The sequence below is a fragment of the Fusarium flagelliforme genome (genome assembly GCF_020744385.1).
Source record: "Fusarium flagelliforme strain FIESC 12 MPI-CAGE-AA-0113 chromosome Unknown B0J16scaffold_6, whole genome shotgun sequence".
Taxonomy (NCBI): Eukaryota; Fungi; Ascomycota; class Sordariomycetes; order Hypocreales; family Nectriaceae; genus Fusarium; species Fusarium flagelliforme.
Genome location: NW_025763508.1, coordinates 1,131,666 through 1,148,907, shown reverse-complemented (window position 1 = coordinate 1,148,907; position 17,242 = coordinate 1,131,666). Strand labels below are relative to the sequence as shown.

General features: G+C 50.1%; 4 protein-coding genes across 4 annotated transcripts; 2 read left to right on the top strand and 2 right to left on the bottom strand.

Moving 5' to 3' along the window:
* Positions 1-1,302: 1,302 nt before the first annotated feature.
* On the top strand, positions 1,303-4,914 carry B0J16DRAFT_357357 (uncharacterized protein; the record flags this gene model as incomplete). The annotated part of the gene is made up of 3 exons (XM_046129537.1): positions 1,303-2,076; positions 2,214-2,844; positions 2,894-4,914. The coding sequence occupies 3 exons, from the start codon at positions 1,303-1,305 to the stop codon at positions 4,912-4,914; spliced, it is 3,426 nt and encodes a 1,141-aa protein (XP_045979971.1).
* A 924-nt stretch (positions 4,915-5,838) lies between these two features.
* On the top strand, positions 5,839-7,296 carry B0J16DRAFT_170151 (cell differentiation family, Rcd1-like-domain-containing protein). Its single transcript, XM_046122401.1, has 4 exons — positions 5,839-6,345; positions 6,423-6,578; positions 6,631-7,006; positions 7,063-7,296. The coding sequence occupies exons 1-4, from the start codon at positions 5,979-5,981 to the stop codon at positions 7,244-7,246; spliced, it is 1,083 nt and encodes a 360-aa protein (XP_045979970.1). The 5' UTR covers positions 5,839-5,978; the 3' UTR covers positions 7,247-7,296.
* Positions 7,297-8,454: 1,158 nt separating this feature from the next.
* B0J16DRAFT_374432 (complex I intermediate-associated protein 30-domain-containing protein) lies at positions 8,455-9,514 on the bottom strand. Its single transcript, XM_046130607.1, has 3 exons — positions 9,245-9,514; positions 8,743-9,195; positions 8,455-8,684 (listed from the first exon to the last, which is right to left on the bottom strand). The coding sequence occupies exons 1-3, from the start codon at positions 9,280-9,282 to the stop codon at positions 8,516-8,518; spliced, it is 660 nt and encodes a 219-aa protein (XP_045979969.1). The 5' UTR covers positions 9,283-9,514; the 3' UTR covers positions 8,455-8,515.
* Positions 9,515-11,693: 2,179 nt separating this feature from the next.
* B0J16DRAFT_170121 (uncharacterized protein) lies at positions 11,694-12,952 on the bottom strand. The gene is made up of 3 exons (XM_046122400.1): positions 12,547-12,952; positions 11,958-12,487; positions 11,694-11,888 (listed from the first exon to the last, which is right to left on the bottom strand). Exons 1-3 carry the CDS (start codon positions 12,725-12,727, stop codon positions 11,772-11,774), a joined length of 828 nt encoding a protein of 275 aa, XP_045979968.1. The 5' UTR covers positions 12,728-12,952; the 3' UTR covers positions 11,694-11,771.
* Between the last annotated feature and the right edge of the window lie 4,290 nt (positions 12,953-17,242).

The window sequence follows — 17,242 nt, the reverse complement described above, 5'->3', positions numbered from 1 at the left end:
TGATTGAGGCTCACCTCAAACCTAACTCAAATGGAATTAGAGACCAAATGTCTCCAGCAATGCCGTCAGGGTCGGGAACTAACCAGTAAACTGATCCATTCGTGACAGCCCGCGAAATGAGACTTCAGCTGGAGCGAGATATCTCATCTCCACCCATGACTTGACCGTTGGTGGAAAGTTGAAGCTACCTGTGACCTAAGTGGAAAGTCCCCTGAAACGATTTGAGATGGCCTGCTGTGCTAGATCAAAGACAGCTGGACTGGTGGTGAAGTCTCGGCAGCTTGCATGCATACATCCAGGTGTATCCCGGGCATACAAGCCTCTTAAGAGGTGAGGTGAGCAGATGGGACATGCCGTTGCTGCGCTGTACTCTTTGCTTTGCTGTGCTTTTAGACCAAGTCATTTTTAGCTACAGTATAATATCCCATCTCCATTAGCCAACCTGGTAGCTACGCCCCCAATTTGGGACTTTGTTCTTTGGACAAACCAGACAGACAAACGGACTCTTACTAAATCTGCTTGTCAGGTTGCAGAGTTTTGACTCCTACTCTTACACCTTCCTCCCTGTTCACTTGCATATTTGCGTTGTTTTTTTCTTCCATTGCTGGTCGCTGTTTCACTTCCTAAAGACACTCTGTCTCGGTTTTATACTGCTGCAGTATATCAGTACAGTCAAGTCAATCTTGCTTTGCGCCTATCGACATTTGCCTTGTTTGTACCATCAATCTGCATTTTTGCATGTAGCGCAGCTTCGCTTCGTATTGGGTCTGACTCTTCCAGGTGCTAAGTCTTTTGGTCAGCACCTGAATCTGTGTTGTATTTGGTCCCTTATGCAGTTGGGGGTATCGTCATCGCAACCAGAGACTCAAGAGAACCTTCAGCTTGTGACAAGACCCAGGTAATTCTGGTTTTTTCCTTAACCCGTCGTCCTCGACCAGCAGGAGAATTGGATCAAGGACCTTGCTGGCAAGCGACTGCGACTGCAACTACGTTACGCTTGCACTGGTATATGTAGCTTAAGCTCAAGCTCAAGCTCCAAACCCATAAGGTCCATACAATTACTGGACCTTACCTTGTCCCTAGAATCGAATCGAGTTGGGTCGGGTCATCCTCCTCCCTGCCTACTTGGGCATTGATTCCACGACAGCTCACTACCACTTCGAGCAAACCCCAGGAAGAGACCCATTTACTTTATCAGCATCCCGCCTTTTTACACCGTCTTCTCTCCGATCTCTTACAAACACCGCCCGCACAGCACAGCAGATCACAATAGATCTTGGTACATCTATAACTACAGCAACCATGGGAACAAGAACGGCTTCTTCTGCCGTCGCTGATGCTTCACCGAGAGGTCCTGGTCGCACTCATTCTACTCGATCTACCCGTTCAAGTCGGGTTCCCCCTTCTCCCTCCGCTTCAGCGGCCCCAGCAGCGCCTGCACCAGCCACGCCCACTGGAACAGGCCCAGGTGCCAACTACAACCAATCTCACACCCGCCAGCTTTCACACTCACACTCGCAGTCTCAATCTCGCTCCCAATCCCAGTCCCTGTCCCAAGCCCAATCCCAAGCCTACGCCTCCCGTTCTCATTCTCATTCCCACTCTCACTCCCGCTCTGCTTCCAACTCACAACATCCCCCTCATCATAGCCATCATCAGCGCACTTCTTCTTCCGCCCGATCTGCTTCGCAAAATGACTACGAATCCTCACGCTTAGCCGAAAACGCAACCCATCAACGAAGCTCGAGCAAGAACGACCGACACCCTCCCCCGGCCAGGGGCCCCGATCCCTCGAGGGCCCATAGACGGAGCTCTTCTCGTTCAAAAAATAATCACCAAAACCCTCAAACCGATATGGCTCCTTCCGCCAGCGCTCCCAGCAACGGGGCTAGTAACGCAAACGCACCTCCTCCGAGCAATCATGCTGACGCGCCACCCCGCGCTTCTACCTCCAAACACGCGAGATCACGTACGGTTATTCCAACGCAATCTGGAAAATGGATGCTAGGCAAAACCATTGGTGCTGGTAGCATGGGCAAGGTCAAGCTCGCCCGCAAGGAGGACGGCAGCGAACAAGTATGTTTAAATCTATTTCCGGTTATTTCTATACATCATTTCGCCCTTCGGCTATGCGCATTAATCTGCCCCTCATGCCCCCATTGCGATACGCAACTAGCTCTAAAATGCAATGCTAACCACTTCGACCTCACCAGGTAGCATGCAAGATTATTCCTCGTGGCTCGACCGACGATAATCACCAGTCTCGCGCCGACAAAGAACGTGCCGATCAATCCAAGGAAATCCGAACCGCTCGTGAAGCGGCCATTAGCACCCTCCTGAACCATCCCCACATCTGTGCTCTTCACGATGTTGTCCGTACAAACCACCATTGGTATATGCTTTTCGAATATGTCAACGGTGGCCAAATGCTCGATTACATCATTTCTCACGGCAAACTTAAGGAGAAACAAGCCCGGAAATTTAGCAGGCAGATCGCAAGTGCTTTAGACTACTTGCACAGGAACAGCATTGTGCACCGAGATCTCAAGATCGAAAACATTCTTATCAGCAAGACAGGCGACATCAAGATTATCGATTTTGGTCTCAGCAACCTCTTCGCTCCTCGAGGTCACCTCAAGACATTCTGTGGAAGTTTGTATTTCGCTGCGCCTGAATTGCTGCAGGCCAGAGCTTACACCGGCCCCGAAGTCGATGTCTGGAGTTTCGGTATTGTTCTTTATGTCTTAGTTTGCGGTAAAGTGCCATTCGACGACCAAAGCATGCCCGCGCTCCATGCCAAGATCAAGAGAGGTCTTGTCGATTATCCCGCATGGTTATCAAGCGGTATGTTTCTCCCTAGAGGATTTCTACCCTTCCCACTAATCAATTATAGAGTGCAAACATTTATTGTCCCGTATGCTCGTCACGGACCCTAAGCAACGAGCTACAATGCAGGAAGTCTTGACGCACCCGTGGATGGCTAAGGGCTTTAACGGTCCTCCTGACAATTACCTGCCCAACCGCGAACCGTTAACCGCACCTTTGGAGCCAGAGGTTATCCTTGCTATGCAAGGCTTCAACTTTGGCACACCTGAAAGTATCAATGCACAGCTCACCAAAATCATCGAGTCGGAGGAGTACCAGCGTGCGATCAAGCTCTACCAAAGAGAGAAAGATCTCCCCCCGCCTGCGAAAGATGCTGAGAAGAGAAGGCCATTTGGCTTCGACTTTTATAAGCGCAGAAATTCTGGCAACAGTCGCGATACCCTTTCGGCTCCTAGTTCTGAGGCACTGTCGGTCGGCAATGATCCCATGAATGCATTCAGTCCTCTAGTATCCATCTACTACCTCGTCAAGGAGAAGCAGGACCGTGACCACGCTGATATGGTTCCACCACCAGCATCCCAACCGCGTGACAAAGAGAAAGAGAAGGAGAAGGAACGGGAAAGAAGGGAGGAGAAAGACCGTGAGCGAGAGCGCGAGAAAGAGAAGGGAAAGAACAGGGAACGTGAGGCCCGTGAGAAGGAGAAAGAGAAGGCAAAGGAGCCCGAATCCTTGCCAGAACTTGCAGCACCTCCAGCTGCCCATACCAACTCTTCTGCCTATGAGATGCCTGGCGAAAAGCCCACTGGCGGACGCAGCAGACCTCGTGCAAGGACACATGGCGAAGACGACATGCCAGAACCGCCGAAGCAAACACCTGCACCACCCCCTGAACCAAGAGTCGAGCATGTTCAGAAGAAGGAGGGAACTGCGGCCGGTATTCTGCGTCGTTTCAGCACACGCAAGCGTAGGGAGCCTGAGCGTCTGGACAAAGATCGATCGCATCCTCCTGTGGTACAGGTTCACTCACCAGCCGAACCTTCACCACTCGCCCCACGAAAGAGTTTCAGCATTCGTCGTGGCCGACGTGACCGAGAGGATGCGTCCGACTCGCAAAACCGTTCCGGCAGTAGTCAGCGTCAGCACGGCGAGCTCCTCAGCCCACCCATGTCTGCTGGCGGCACTAGGGAGAGGCGAGGAAGCGCTTTGGGACGATCGACCAGTGTTAATTCGGCAGAGATGAGACGACGAAAGGAACCCCCGGCAACCAGCGGATCTGACCAATCTGTGGCGCATGAAGAAGCCTCTGGCTCGCACCGCACCCATGGACATTCTCGTTCCGTGAGCCTGAGGGCCAAGTCTATTGGTCATGCCAGAAGGGAAAGCATCCAGCAGCGCCGCCAGAGGAGAGAGGCTGCTCAGGAGGCCAACGTACCTGAAGAAACGGATCAGGAATTGGAGCAGAGCGGTGTGTCGACTGAACGATTAGACGACACTGAACTATCCAAGCCGGTCTTCCTCAAGGGTCTCTTCAGTGTGTCGACGACATCGGGCAAATCGGTACCCGCCATCCGAACTGATATCAAGCGGGTATTGAAGCAACTGAATGTCGATTACACAGAAATCAAGGGCGGATTCAGGTGTCGTCATTCACCCAGTATCGATCTCAACAAGGTGCAAGATCCACCTATGAGTCCTGGGTCGACCCCCGGCCACAGACGACGGTTTAGCTTCGGCGGCCTTATGAGAGGAGATGATCGCGATCGGGATGACTTCCGCGACTCAGACCGACCTCCTACGACACCACGAACACCAGGACGCTCTGATCGAGATCGCAGCTTCTCAAACTCTGAGACCTCGTTTGACAGTAACTCTGGCAGAAACAACGGAGGGCCATCTCGACAGATTCCAGGAGAGACGAGCACGCAAGTGCAGAGCGATCTTGGAGGAAGCATGGTATTGGAATTCGAAATTTTCATCGTCAAGGTGCCACTGCTATCGCTGCATGGAATCCAATTCAAGCGAATGGCAGGCAACACATGGCAGTACAAGAGTATGGCCGATCAAATTCTTCGAGAACTGAGGCTATAACTGAATGTTTCTGGGCAAATGTTTCCAACAGTGGAGTTTGGCTGGTTGAAACAAGCAAGCATTGGGAAGGGGTTGTGTTCATAGATGTGGCGCTCAGTTGGGTGCTGACGAATTGTCATTTGTCATTTCAAGCGAGTGAGGTACTGGACATGTAGTCGGTTGTATAAGAACTTTATAGGGCTCGATGGGCGCTTTTCTGTTGTTTTAAGCATGGGCGGGCATCATACAGGAAACATATAGTAGTAATGATTTATTATAGCACTTGCAGAGGCAGGCAGGAGGCGACGGAGAAGAGCAAGCAAAACGAAGTAATTAATTGGAGATTATCCGCTGATCATTTTTCCTTTCCACTGTAAAAAAGTTCGCCTATGTTACTCAGAAAATCTCGAGTCTGGGACACAGATCGAGCTCTGACGAGGCTCGTAGGACAAGGCTGACGATCCAAGGTGATTCAGAGGTGGGCATGGGAGAGTGACCTCCCCGCACTTGCAAGGCCATGTAGATGTTTGCGCGATTGGCCTATACAGGGATACTTTCTCATGGTCCAAGCGTCATGTTCCGATGCCAGAGCTGGTTTTGTCTCCCAGAGCCTGAGCTCCATAAGATATATCAGGCTGGCCAATCCTAGGCAAGGATGCGAATCGCTCTTGCCCCAGTCGCAGGTGCGAGCACCACCACCACAAACCAACCCGCCAAACGATCTCACCTTGGGTTTGATCCTCCCACGATCTCGACACTTGAACACTATCAATAGAATATACGACACAACCCGCCCTCTCAGCATCTACTCGGCATACTACCTCTTCCTTCGATTAGAGTTTCGTCATTCCGCAACATTCGCCCTTGTTGGTCCAGTAACCAACTGCGTCGTGTACCTACCTACCTCCGCATTGCGCCCTCGAATCAACGAAACATTCAACCGTTAGCTACTGCGCCGAACAATCGACCGATACTCCTGCCAGATTGATATCATCTAAGCATCAAAAAGAATCTCGAATCCTGAGCCACAATAGCGAAGGCCCCTTCACCGTACAACCCTTTGAGCAAGGACAGACACGCCCAATATGATGCCCGCGGCGCACGTCTACGGACACCACCAATTCAATCCCCAGGGTGGTGATTCCGCCTGGATGCACCAGCAGCAAGGTGCGCATCATGCCCATACTCAGCAACAGCAACAACAGGTCGCTGCGGCAGCCGCCGCCGCTGTTCAACAACAGCAGCAGCATTTCAACCGTCTTGCTGGCGCGGGTCAGATGGCTGGCCACGGTCAGGATGCCGACCATAATAACGTTTCGGAGGACAACCGACGCACCATGGCCTTCATTGCCGATCTCCTCAACGAGAACACTCGGGAAGCTGCTTTGTTGGAGCTTAGTAAGAAAAGAGAGCAGGTTCCCGAGCTGGCCCTGATCCTGTGGCATTCCTTTGGTAGGTGCCCAAGCTTTGCTCTTTGTCTGGGGTCGCTGAGGCTCAAGCTGCAAGAAGCCAGCTAACATGTTCTCCAGGTGTGATGACCTCTCTCCTTCAAGAGATCATCTCTGTCTACACTCTTCTTAACCCCTCTCAGCTCACCGCTGCCGCATCGAATCGAGTTTGCAATGCTCTCGCACTACTTCAGTGCGTTGCATCGCACAACGATACAAGGACTCTGTTCCTCAATGGTGTGTATACCTTGGTACAAAATAATTGCACATGCAGCTGACACTTTAATAGCACACATCCCCCTGTTTCTCTACCCCTTTCTCAACACCACCTCCAAGTCTCGCCCCTTCGAATACCTACGCCTGACCAGCCTCGGTGTCATTGGAGCACTTGTCAAGAATGACTCTACTGAGGTCATCAACTTTCTCCTGACAACAGAGATCATCCCTCTCTGTCTCCGTATCATGGAGACAGGTTCAGAGCTTAGCAAGACCGTTGCTATTTTCATTGTTCAGAAGATCCTCCTTGACGACAATGGACTCAACTACATTTGCGCCACTTACGAGAGGTTCTATGCCGTTGGAACGGTCTTGAGCAACATGGTGGCTCAACTTGTCGAGTCACAGACGGCTCGCCTCCTCAAGCACGTCGTCCGATGCTTTCTGCGGTATGTCTCACATGTGTATCAGATACCGGGTCAATTTTATCTAACCCGCCAAACAGTCTTAGTGATAACGCCCGAGCTCGTGAGGCTTTACGACAGTGCTTACCCGAGCCACTCCGCGACGCCACCTTTTCTTCCGTCCTCCGCGATGACGCAGCAACGAAGAGATGCCTTGCCCAGCTACTCATCAACCTATCGGATAATGTCGTGGACCCTAATGCTGTGGGCGGTTCCGGCATGTAAAGAAAGCGGCACTAATATCTGGGAGGCCCAGCTCTCCCTGTTGTGACAATACCCCTTGTGCATTGATACGGCGATTCATGAAGGACGGTTGAATTTTAGTTATGATATTCTGGGAAAAGCGAAGGGATCAAAAGCATATTGCATTGTTGATACCCGCAACCCTTCTGACTCGAAGCGAAGAGGGAAGACCAGCAAATCAGCTGAGCCCCTGGCTGTCTTCTCTTTCAAGTTGCCGCTGACGGTCATGGGGTTTGCGTTCTGTTTCACATACCTCGAAATATAGAGCAGTAACGCCCTCAACATGGGCCTTTTGCTACTCATCTTTTCGTCCTTGGATCTCGGCCGCTGGGCCCGGACCATGAGGACATTGTTTTTGGAATGGGCTTGGCGTGAATATATTCAAGGAAGATCTAGGGATGGCTAGAGAGAAGTGTGGATTCATGTAACAGATATAAGGATAGCCAGCCAGCTGCAGGCTGAGGAGGCGCTGGATAGACTTGGGAGGGGACGTATAACAGTCTTCGACATGCCTGGTTTGGGGGTGTTTTGGCGTTGGATGGGGCGTCCTGCATCAGAGACACGGTGTTTGTCAGGTTTAGGGATGTATATTGCGAGAATTGAAGTTTTCAAAAAACAGGGGTTGTATGATTGGTGATTGTATATTGATGAGGCTTTCGGCATACAGTGGTGTCGGAGGCAATGGTTTGTCTAGTTTCAGCTTACTTAGCTATGCAAAACAACCTTGGACACCCAGATGAACAGTTTCTCCATGGTGAAGTTTCGTTCTGCATAAAACTGCCGTTCCAGCTATGATGAGAGGTGAATCGGTAGATTGAATACTACAGTTCTGATAAAATATGAACATGTCTAAGTTAATTCACCATGTCCAACGTCTCGTCGATCAATATTGCCAGCCCTTCGTTGTTGAATATCTCCTCACCAAGACTCCCACCAAACGAGATTTACTATCGTTTCCGCAACTGACGAATCGTAGCAGTTGTAATGTAAGATAACCGACCTTGGCTCGTATAATCAAGATCGAATATCACATACTCACAGCCTCGACATGAGACGCAAGATACTGGGGTTGTTGAGGGTTGTTCAGAAAGCTGCATAGTAGAACAGACGATGTTTCTACGAAGCCATCATTTCACGTTGAACATATGTCGAAGAATATCAGCTATAAGATAACATAATGTAAAACTTTTGCTCATTTGCAGTGCATTCGGTGTCTCTCTGGCCGAATGCGGAGGTATCTATATCAGTTGATTACAAAAGACCACAGAACAGAGCCTTCCACGCAGGACGAGAGCTAGGCTGCGCAGGTACAGCAGGCTTCTTCAAATCCTCCTCATCATCGCTATCATCATGGTCTTTGCAGACCGCACCAATCGAGTTCACAACCAACTTAAAGTCTCCATCCTGCTTATCGAAGAAGCTATTCATACTTGGTCAGCACATCAACTCACCCACATCAGCATTAGGAAAAGGCTTACCTTCGCGCCATGATGGATATTCTCTTGATATCGCCCACCTTCAATGGCTCAGGGTCCGTGACCTCCCTACCCCGATACGTCGCCTTGAACTCATCCCAATGCTTGACAAGCACACCACCCTCACTCGGCGCCTCAAAATCCACTTCCCAGCTCACACCCGACTCATCTCTGCCATCAGGTCTCTTACCAGGGATAGTGTCCTTGACATTGAGCGTGAATTTCTGCGTCGAGTTCCCCGCGCCGAGAACGAGCTGCAGACCCGCTGTGTGCGAAAGATCAAGCGCAAGATCGCCCTTTGTACGCTGTGAGGCAAAGCCTGCGCCGCCGAGCGTCTTGGTATCCAGATGGCCATGGAAGACGGCTTGCGTGGGGCTTGACACTGTTAGGTGGGAGATACTGGAGCCGCCGCGGACGCGGTCGTCTGAAGCTGTCCAGAGACTGCTGTTCCAAGGCCTTTAGAGAAATTAGCTTGATTATCACGAATTGAGGGTTGTTGACATACTTGTTGCCACCGAAGAGATAGTTAATGTGACTCGCCATGATTTTAAAAGTGAATTGATGATTTAGGAGGTAGATTAAGGTCAATTCGCTGATGTTTACCGCGTGAAGCTCTTTGGAATGTATGACATAATGAAGTTTGATGTAGCACCGCCAAGACGGCAGTTGCTCTGCTTACGTACAGCAATCAATTAAGCTTCAATATCAGACTCATGAGAACAGCATCGACTAAATATCTATTGCATTTGAATGTCACTTAGAAAGATATACTTCAATGAAGATTCATTAGTTTATCTTGAGTTTGTTCATAAAGTCTACAGATACCAAAGTCCATTTCACCGGTAATCTGCTAGCTCCAACCTGCCGTGCCGTCCCCATATCAACCAACGGCTGGTAATAGTAGCCGAAGACGTGCAAACAAAGTTCACACCTCAGAAGTCTAGATAATCAGAGCATCGTCACCGCGTGTTAATCCAAGCCCCAAACGCGGTTGACAGCGCACGTTAAGCCTGAAATGTCTAGTTCATAACAAGACAGCGGCCGACAAGTCCAGACCCAAGACAAAGAAATAGAACAAGGCAGATGATACGTACGGTTAGATGGCGCTTGATATCGGGGAAAATACTATCGCCTCGTCTTTGACACTACTGCAGGTAAAAAGAAACAAGACCCATATCCTTTTATCTCTCCTGGTTAGCGTTGATAAACCGGGTTTTATTCCTTCTCCTCTACGTTGAGTAATTTCCAGGGCCTTTGGGGGCCATGGCCAGAACTAGAATCGATGCACTGCAACGTCGAGGAAGTGGTACTGTAGCCGGCCGGTCTGCATTTATAATTTACAAATGACAAGACCAAAATCCTTCAAATTCCACAGCCTACTTATCTACTTGGTACTTAAATAGATAGATAGGCATGGTCTTGAGAGGCACGTACACGCCCCTTAAGTTATCCCCTCTCTCCTAAGTCCGACTCCTTCTCGCCATTCCTACGGTTCTAACTATCCGCAACAGCCGTAACTGCAACCCCCAGCAATTCATTTGCCACTAACACGAGGGATTGACATCCCTGAAGACAATCGCCATCTCATAATGTATAGGACGTATAGCGTATTCACACTCAAGCGACAGCCTGATTTCTAACCCGCCCGTAGGAGTCGGGGAAGACCACGTACTGTACATTACATGCACACGCGCGCGCGTTGTCAAGCTACTACCGTACTCAAGTATCCAATAATACAACGGTTTCTTCACTGGTCTAACTTCGTAGCACATCACAAACCGCCCGGTTCTTTTTTCCCGCCCATGCAACCCTCCTCTTGGCACGTGGTGGTAGCAGTAGGAAAGTATAGTACAGTATCCGTAGGACCCAACCTTAGGACTTTGACATTTTGACAGTGAATCCCGTAGGAGAGATGAATCCTTCAGGCTCGACTAGTCCAAGCTCCAACCCTCGGACTCTCATTTCGGACTCGCATTCTGCCTGCTCTTTATCCCATGAGCAAAGGCACTGTTAGGAGAAACCGCCGAAGGAACGAAGGAATACAGTAACTGTATTCACTCGCCGTTAAGATAACCAAATAAGGAGGGCGAGACGAGCGGGGGGAGTACATATCATAGACGGCACCAATAAGTGGTGGAAACGAGGCTCTCATAAAGGCGGCGTGAGTTCTGGATGCCGCCTCAACCAGCTTAGCTCAAGATAGCTAAGCTGGCTGCATATCCGAGTGCAGAAAGTAAATGCAGCTGAAACCCCTCTCAAGCCATCAAAATGCCATAGCAAATACCCGAACCTCTACTTGTTCAGCTCCGTGTAACCGTGGAGGTGATTTGATGAATGAAAGCCTTATTTCATTCGAGCTACTTGCATGACCTTGGCCGCAGTTGTTGCGTTCCCATCATGCCATCCACATGTCTATGTCTCGATCAAGGTCTTTCAACTCTATTCAGCCAGCCTCCTCAACCCGTAGTCCAGGACCCTCTGGCCACTTCATCACATCACAATCATTATTGAACTGAGCAAGCATCTGATTCGTACAATATGTTTTTCACATTTCATCTTCTAGCGCAGTATGTTTAATAAATGGCTCTGGATATTTGCTCGACTATCATGTGTAAGTGGTCAAGGTCGTCTTGTTGAAACGGCCCCGTAGCCACCATCTTTGTTTGCCTCCTTGCCTACTTTCATCCTTCACCAGTGTCCATCCACTCGTACATGCGTAATGTATACGTTCCCAAAACGCCTCACTCGTCGTCTTTTCCTTCGTCGTTCCAAATAAGCAATCGTCTGTGCATCTCGCAGCCGTTACAGAAAACCACAGTGTCGAGCGCTTCGACCTGTGTACATAAAACGAAGGCAGACAGTTTCCACCATCTGTGAGATACCTTTGGCCGTATCCAAGAAGTGAAAAGTGTGGAGTGTGAAAATGTCCAAAATATCAAAACCCGCCATGCTATGCCTCGTGGGGCCCAATACCCAACGCCTAAACAAATTCTCAAAGTCGCTGTATCTCTCCATTATGCCTGCCCAGTGTCCTATTGGTGGTAATTCATGTTGGGCGAGCCAGGCATTGACAGAGGTGTGGTAGGGTAGTCGTAACCAGCCTCTGAGCAGTTGGCGGAGTGGTCGAATGAATGCGACAGCGGAGGAGTCTGCGAACAACCCCATCAGCAACGTGGTTCTCGGGCAACCCTGCGGGGTGTTTGATTGGCGTGACTCACATGAGGGTTCTGATCGTATGGGCTACTTGAGTTGAAGTCCATGGGGGGCATGTAGCCGTAGGTCATGTAGGGAGCGAGTCCTTCGTCGCTGGAGTATGCGGGCTCTCGCTTGATGGCATCGCTAAAGTGTGTCATAGAAGGGAGTGTCATGGGCACTGTAGAGGCTGTCATGTAGTTGGGGTAGGCATCAGCGGTTGTGATGGCTGGGTAGTGCTGAGCGGAGCCGTAGGGGTGGAGGAGGATCTCGTCGGGAGCGGGATAAGTCGAGTAGGTAAACTGAGGAGGGCTGTCTGAGCGAGATCGGTCGTCATAAGTGGCGGGGAAGAAAAGCTCATCAGTCTCCATGGGAGGAGTGAACTGGCCCTGCGAGGCAACAGGCTTGCTGGGAGCGGGTTGCGATTTTTGAGTCTTGGGAGCAGAAGGGGATCGCTTCGACTTGGTAGGCTTCTGGGGCTGCTTGTCGGATTCAGCATCGTCAGAAGAACCGGCACGGCGCTCAAGGTCTTCAAGACGGCGCTTAAGCTTCTTGCCTGAAAGTGTATGTTAGTACTCCGAAATAGTTCTTTGAATCCAAGCAGTGTCTACATACGGTAGTTGCGCTGAGCAATGCGGTTCTGTATTCTGCGGCGCTCAGCAAGATCGGAGATCTTGGTCCAGTCCTCATCAGGGTTGGCAGAAGCACTGAAAGCACTACTTGTTCCTGAGTATTGTCTGGGAGGTGGGGGAGCGGCCGCGTAGGCGTAAGTTGATTGTGTCATGAACATGGACATCGTGATGTTTGTTGTGTGGGTGAGAGTGGGTGTTGTTGAAGTAATCGTCGAGTTGCTAACGACGGAGCTCTTAGATTGTCCAAAACACTGTTGATGTTCTCAATTGTTTCCGTTATGTCTTCCTCTTCTCTTTGTCTTGTTATCCAAAGTTATCAAGAGGCAACGATCAAGGTGGGATGATATGTTGCTTGAGGTGAGGGTGGTGGGTTGGTATATATAAGTAAAAGCTCAAAGAGATCAAGAAGATCGAAGATATTACTTGAATGTGAATCTGGTGAAGAACTTGTTGGAGATAGATGGAGAGCAAGTCGGTAGGTGAGGGGGAAGAGGCTGTATATTAAATATCCCCAAAGCTGTGGAAAGTAGGCATAACGGAAAGCACCCAAGCATGAGCGACGAGGAAGACCCTTGACTGGGGGGTGAAATCCCAACGACGAGGGGGTACTCAAGTCAAGCGTTGGTCTTGCCTTGCCAGGCCCCATGCCTTGCACTTTCTCTTTGATCAATCTGCAGTAGGTACGGTAGGCAGGCAGACAGGACAGTCTGTGGTGCACACCTCCTTCACATTTCCAGGCTGGATTCACACGCCCAGGCCCATGCTCTTGCCTATCCATCCATACTCCACCTACACCTCCCCTTCTTCTCGAGGATGCACGGCACGGCCACATCCAGAAAAAGGTCCCTGGTGCCTTCCCTAGACCTAATCCAAGGAGAGGGGTGTCGCAGCGCCTGGCCCCGCAAACCTTGACTTGCACTTGCACTTGCTTGCACTCACTTGTGATGGTGCTGGCCTCACAGGGCTGGTACTCATCTCCCACCCATCACCCTCTGAGCCCCAATGCAGACCAGGGCAGTTGCGGTACGTACCTCCGCCTTTTGCCCTTGTCCATCTCGCCAGAGCATGCTCGCATTCAGCGCTGTTTTACTGGGTCGGGTCGTTTGAGATGCCTATGGTACAGTACACTGAATCCTTTCGCTTCAATCCTTGTGCCATCGAGCCCAGAAGCAGCAACGCGTGCGATGAATATCAAGTCTGCTATGAGCGAAACGCGAAGCCTTACAGCGAAAGAATGACGCTTTTTTACCGGGAAATCAAGTTACAATACAGCGGCCACAGCACTACAGGTTGGCCACTACTGTATTTTACCCAGAGACCCTTCACTAATACACTTGAAACTGTCTTATTTGGAATCGTACGGCCCGTGCAATCGCAGGACGATCTTCAACCCAGGATTTAGGATTTATAATAAACTCCGCAGTTCCGACAGCATCTCAGCGAATCAAAGAAATACTGACAAATTGGCTCATGAGGTTATTCGAAATCATATAGCCCAAGTCGGATTTATCACGATGCATTTCTGCATCAAACCCGATGTCCGGTATATGTCTGCCTATCTGCGCAGCGACATCGTTGTGGAAGGAAGAGGGGGGAGTGTTATGCCCTCCACACAACGGTGTCTCTTCAAAAGAGCGGGATTCACGGTGGAAGCACTGAATGTATGAAATGCAAATCGGGGGTTAATGGAGGGCATGATCCAGCCCCCAGTGCAGTATACAATCAGTACAGCAGAGGGTTCAAGCACCTGTTGTGCTGTGCTGGTAACGTATCGTTCATTATGCCAGATACGGCCTGGGATGGATGCGTATTGCGTTTATCAGTACCGTTCGTCACGTAACATCAACGGTGGAGTGAAGATGAACGGCTAAGCACAGCCCGGGCCTAATTCAAGCAAAAATATAACCATTCCTCAGTGCAGTAGCCGTTTGAGCCTACAACTGACAGAGAGACAAGACAAAAGGTTCCTTTGTAAACCTGCGCATCACTCAGCCAGGCACTTGGACGCTAACTAACGTCTAAGCCAACCAGATCCTATAAAACAAGCCATGGACCAGCAAAGAAGCCTCAAGGCAGACTCAAGATCTAAGGTCAGACTCGAGTTAATTTGGGCAAATTAGCCCGAATTATCCAGGTCGATTGCCATCTCTGCCTCTAGCTAGCGCAGCGTAGCATCGCCTTGCTTCCCCTAGCTCTTCTCCACTGTCTGAGTCTGAGCCTGAGCCTGCCCTGCCCGAGCCTCTGTCTAAGGCCCGGGGCCTTGCAATCCCAAGAATGATTGTTTGGGCCAATGCTACGCAGGTTATGGAACCCAGAGCACATCAATTGAAGTTGTCCAATCACAGAGGACTGGTGCCGAGCACCCAAGTGCAGTCAAAATGGACCCCGAAATGATGAGCTCTGATACAGGTTGGCCGATGGCCAATCGCAAGCTCTCAATCCCAGGCTCTCCTTCATCGCTCCCAGGACCGTTTTGCCGGGTTAGAGGACCTTTTGACGGGCCGGCCACGTCGTTAGGGCAGTTCAGAAGCCGCCTGTCGTAGGGCTGTGTGACGACACGATTATTAGGTGCTCACATAATACTCAAGGTAGAGCCCAAGCCGATGCTATCTACGAAAGGGGATCAACATGTCTGTCGACTATTCGATCCTTTTTGGCATAGTCGAGGCTTGCCAAGCTTTGTAAAAGCCGCCTGGGAGATCATTTCACCCTGGGTACTTGCTTGCGGCACAAGACAAATCCGACAAGCGACATCACCATCGTGCCATTTTACCCCAGTGCCGCGTCTATCCCTACCCGTTATCTTTGGAAGGGCAGGTTAACTGAGCCAAGTCAACCCTTCTCGTGGCACCCTCCACTTCCAACCACATGGCTCTGGGCCATATGCTCTCTGCCCCCTGGAATAATGAACGGAATATTAGGTAGAGTTGCACTGAACTGAACTTTATCAAACGATGCTAGGACTGGACAGTTAGTGATGTCAAATATCACAAACAACAGTCTTGAAGACTTGTAGCGGGTTCGCAATATGAAACTAGGACAGATTCAAAACAGCATCCTCTAACACTGAAGCAAGCCATCAGTCAGTTTGTTCAGGTACCTGACCAACTACCAGCCTAATGATTCAGTCCACAAGTCTTGGCTTTCACTCAGTCTCAGCCATGCTCTATTAGCCGCAGACGCTGCAGTGGCCGTTATTTGTCACGAAAGGAGCCCTACTGAAATCGATTTCACCTACATACAGCACCTTACAATATCAGAAGCTCTCCGGCCCGAAGGATTCGCTGCTAGTAAAGCAGTACCGTAACGCATGGCATGCAGGGGTTGGTTCGGCTGTCTCTCACGATCGAGGTTCTGGCTGTTAACATTAAGCGCGGCCGCAACGGGACGTTGTGAAGGAAACGCTGCTCAATGGCGGCCGACCCCTGCTTCCGACCGTTGAGTGGCAACGCGTCGCTTCATGTCACTCGAATCCGGCATTTTGCAGGAGTGAATACAAGTCAGACTAAATTACCTATGAGCTAAACTTCCAAGGATAAGGGGGTGAAGTGATTTCCCAGAGGCTTGAGTTTAGGAGCTTGTCTTTTGGGGGCCGTTCCGCTGGTGATCGACACAATAACTTTCGCCTACGAGTTGGTGAAGGAGAGCAAACAACCATTTGCCCAAATTATGACAGCAGGCATTTGGGTCCAAAGCTCGGGCTAGACTTGTTTGGGCCATTTTGCCTGTTATGATGTGCAACTCGACCCTGAACCCTGTTTCTTTAACCCAGAAGCACAGGTCAAGGACCCAAGCTCGTGCGTCGACAGGGCTTCGGATTGTGTACCCGCGTACTGGACAGCAGCAACAGCAGTTGGGGCAAATTAACCTGCTTTGGCAGAATCCTTCAGAGACGATCAGAGAGTGTGAGTGAGTTAGCTTCTGCTTGCGCCCTGAGGTTGATGATGGAATGAGGGGGAGGCGAGGAGAGGCGCGGCGTTTGGAGAGTTTTGATGACAATTGCACCGGTTGAGTCAATCTATGGCGCTTATTTATCTACACGATTTGACAGTGATCAGATATCGCGCCCGTTTTACCACTCAAGTGTGTTGACTTGACACCAACAAGCACTGTCGATCATCTCTATTTGGAAGTTGTACGAGAGCATCCTATGGTAAATTACAGTACTGAAGGTGTAGACGGATATCCGGGACTGCCGTTGACTTACACGGACTTTGTTCAGTCAAGATATTCCACATACTATGCACTAACGTTAGTTTTCTTGAAGGTATCCACGACGCATGAAATCAATAAGCGGTCTGGTTAAGCGTCTGTAGCGCTATTCTAAGCGCTTTCTCTACGAGTGTGTGTGTGTGTGTTCTGCAATGAAAGGGCTGCGTTGACGCGATGTACTCTCACCAGTCAGTAAGTGTCACTCGCTGTTGAACTTTAGTATTATATTGCAACACAAATCGGATATAGAAGCTTTTGACTTTGACTTTACATAAACATACCCTGGTCCAGAAAAGGAAATCACCGGCTCCGTGTCAATGGAGAGTCCCGGCTCCGCGGCGACGGCCATGGATCTCGTAGGCTGGCCAATCAGATTATACTTGGTGCGAGCCAGAGTTACTTCGACATAAACCCAAACTTGAGCCCCCATTAACAAGTCATTTATTATCCGCAAGGTACCGTAACAT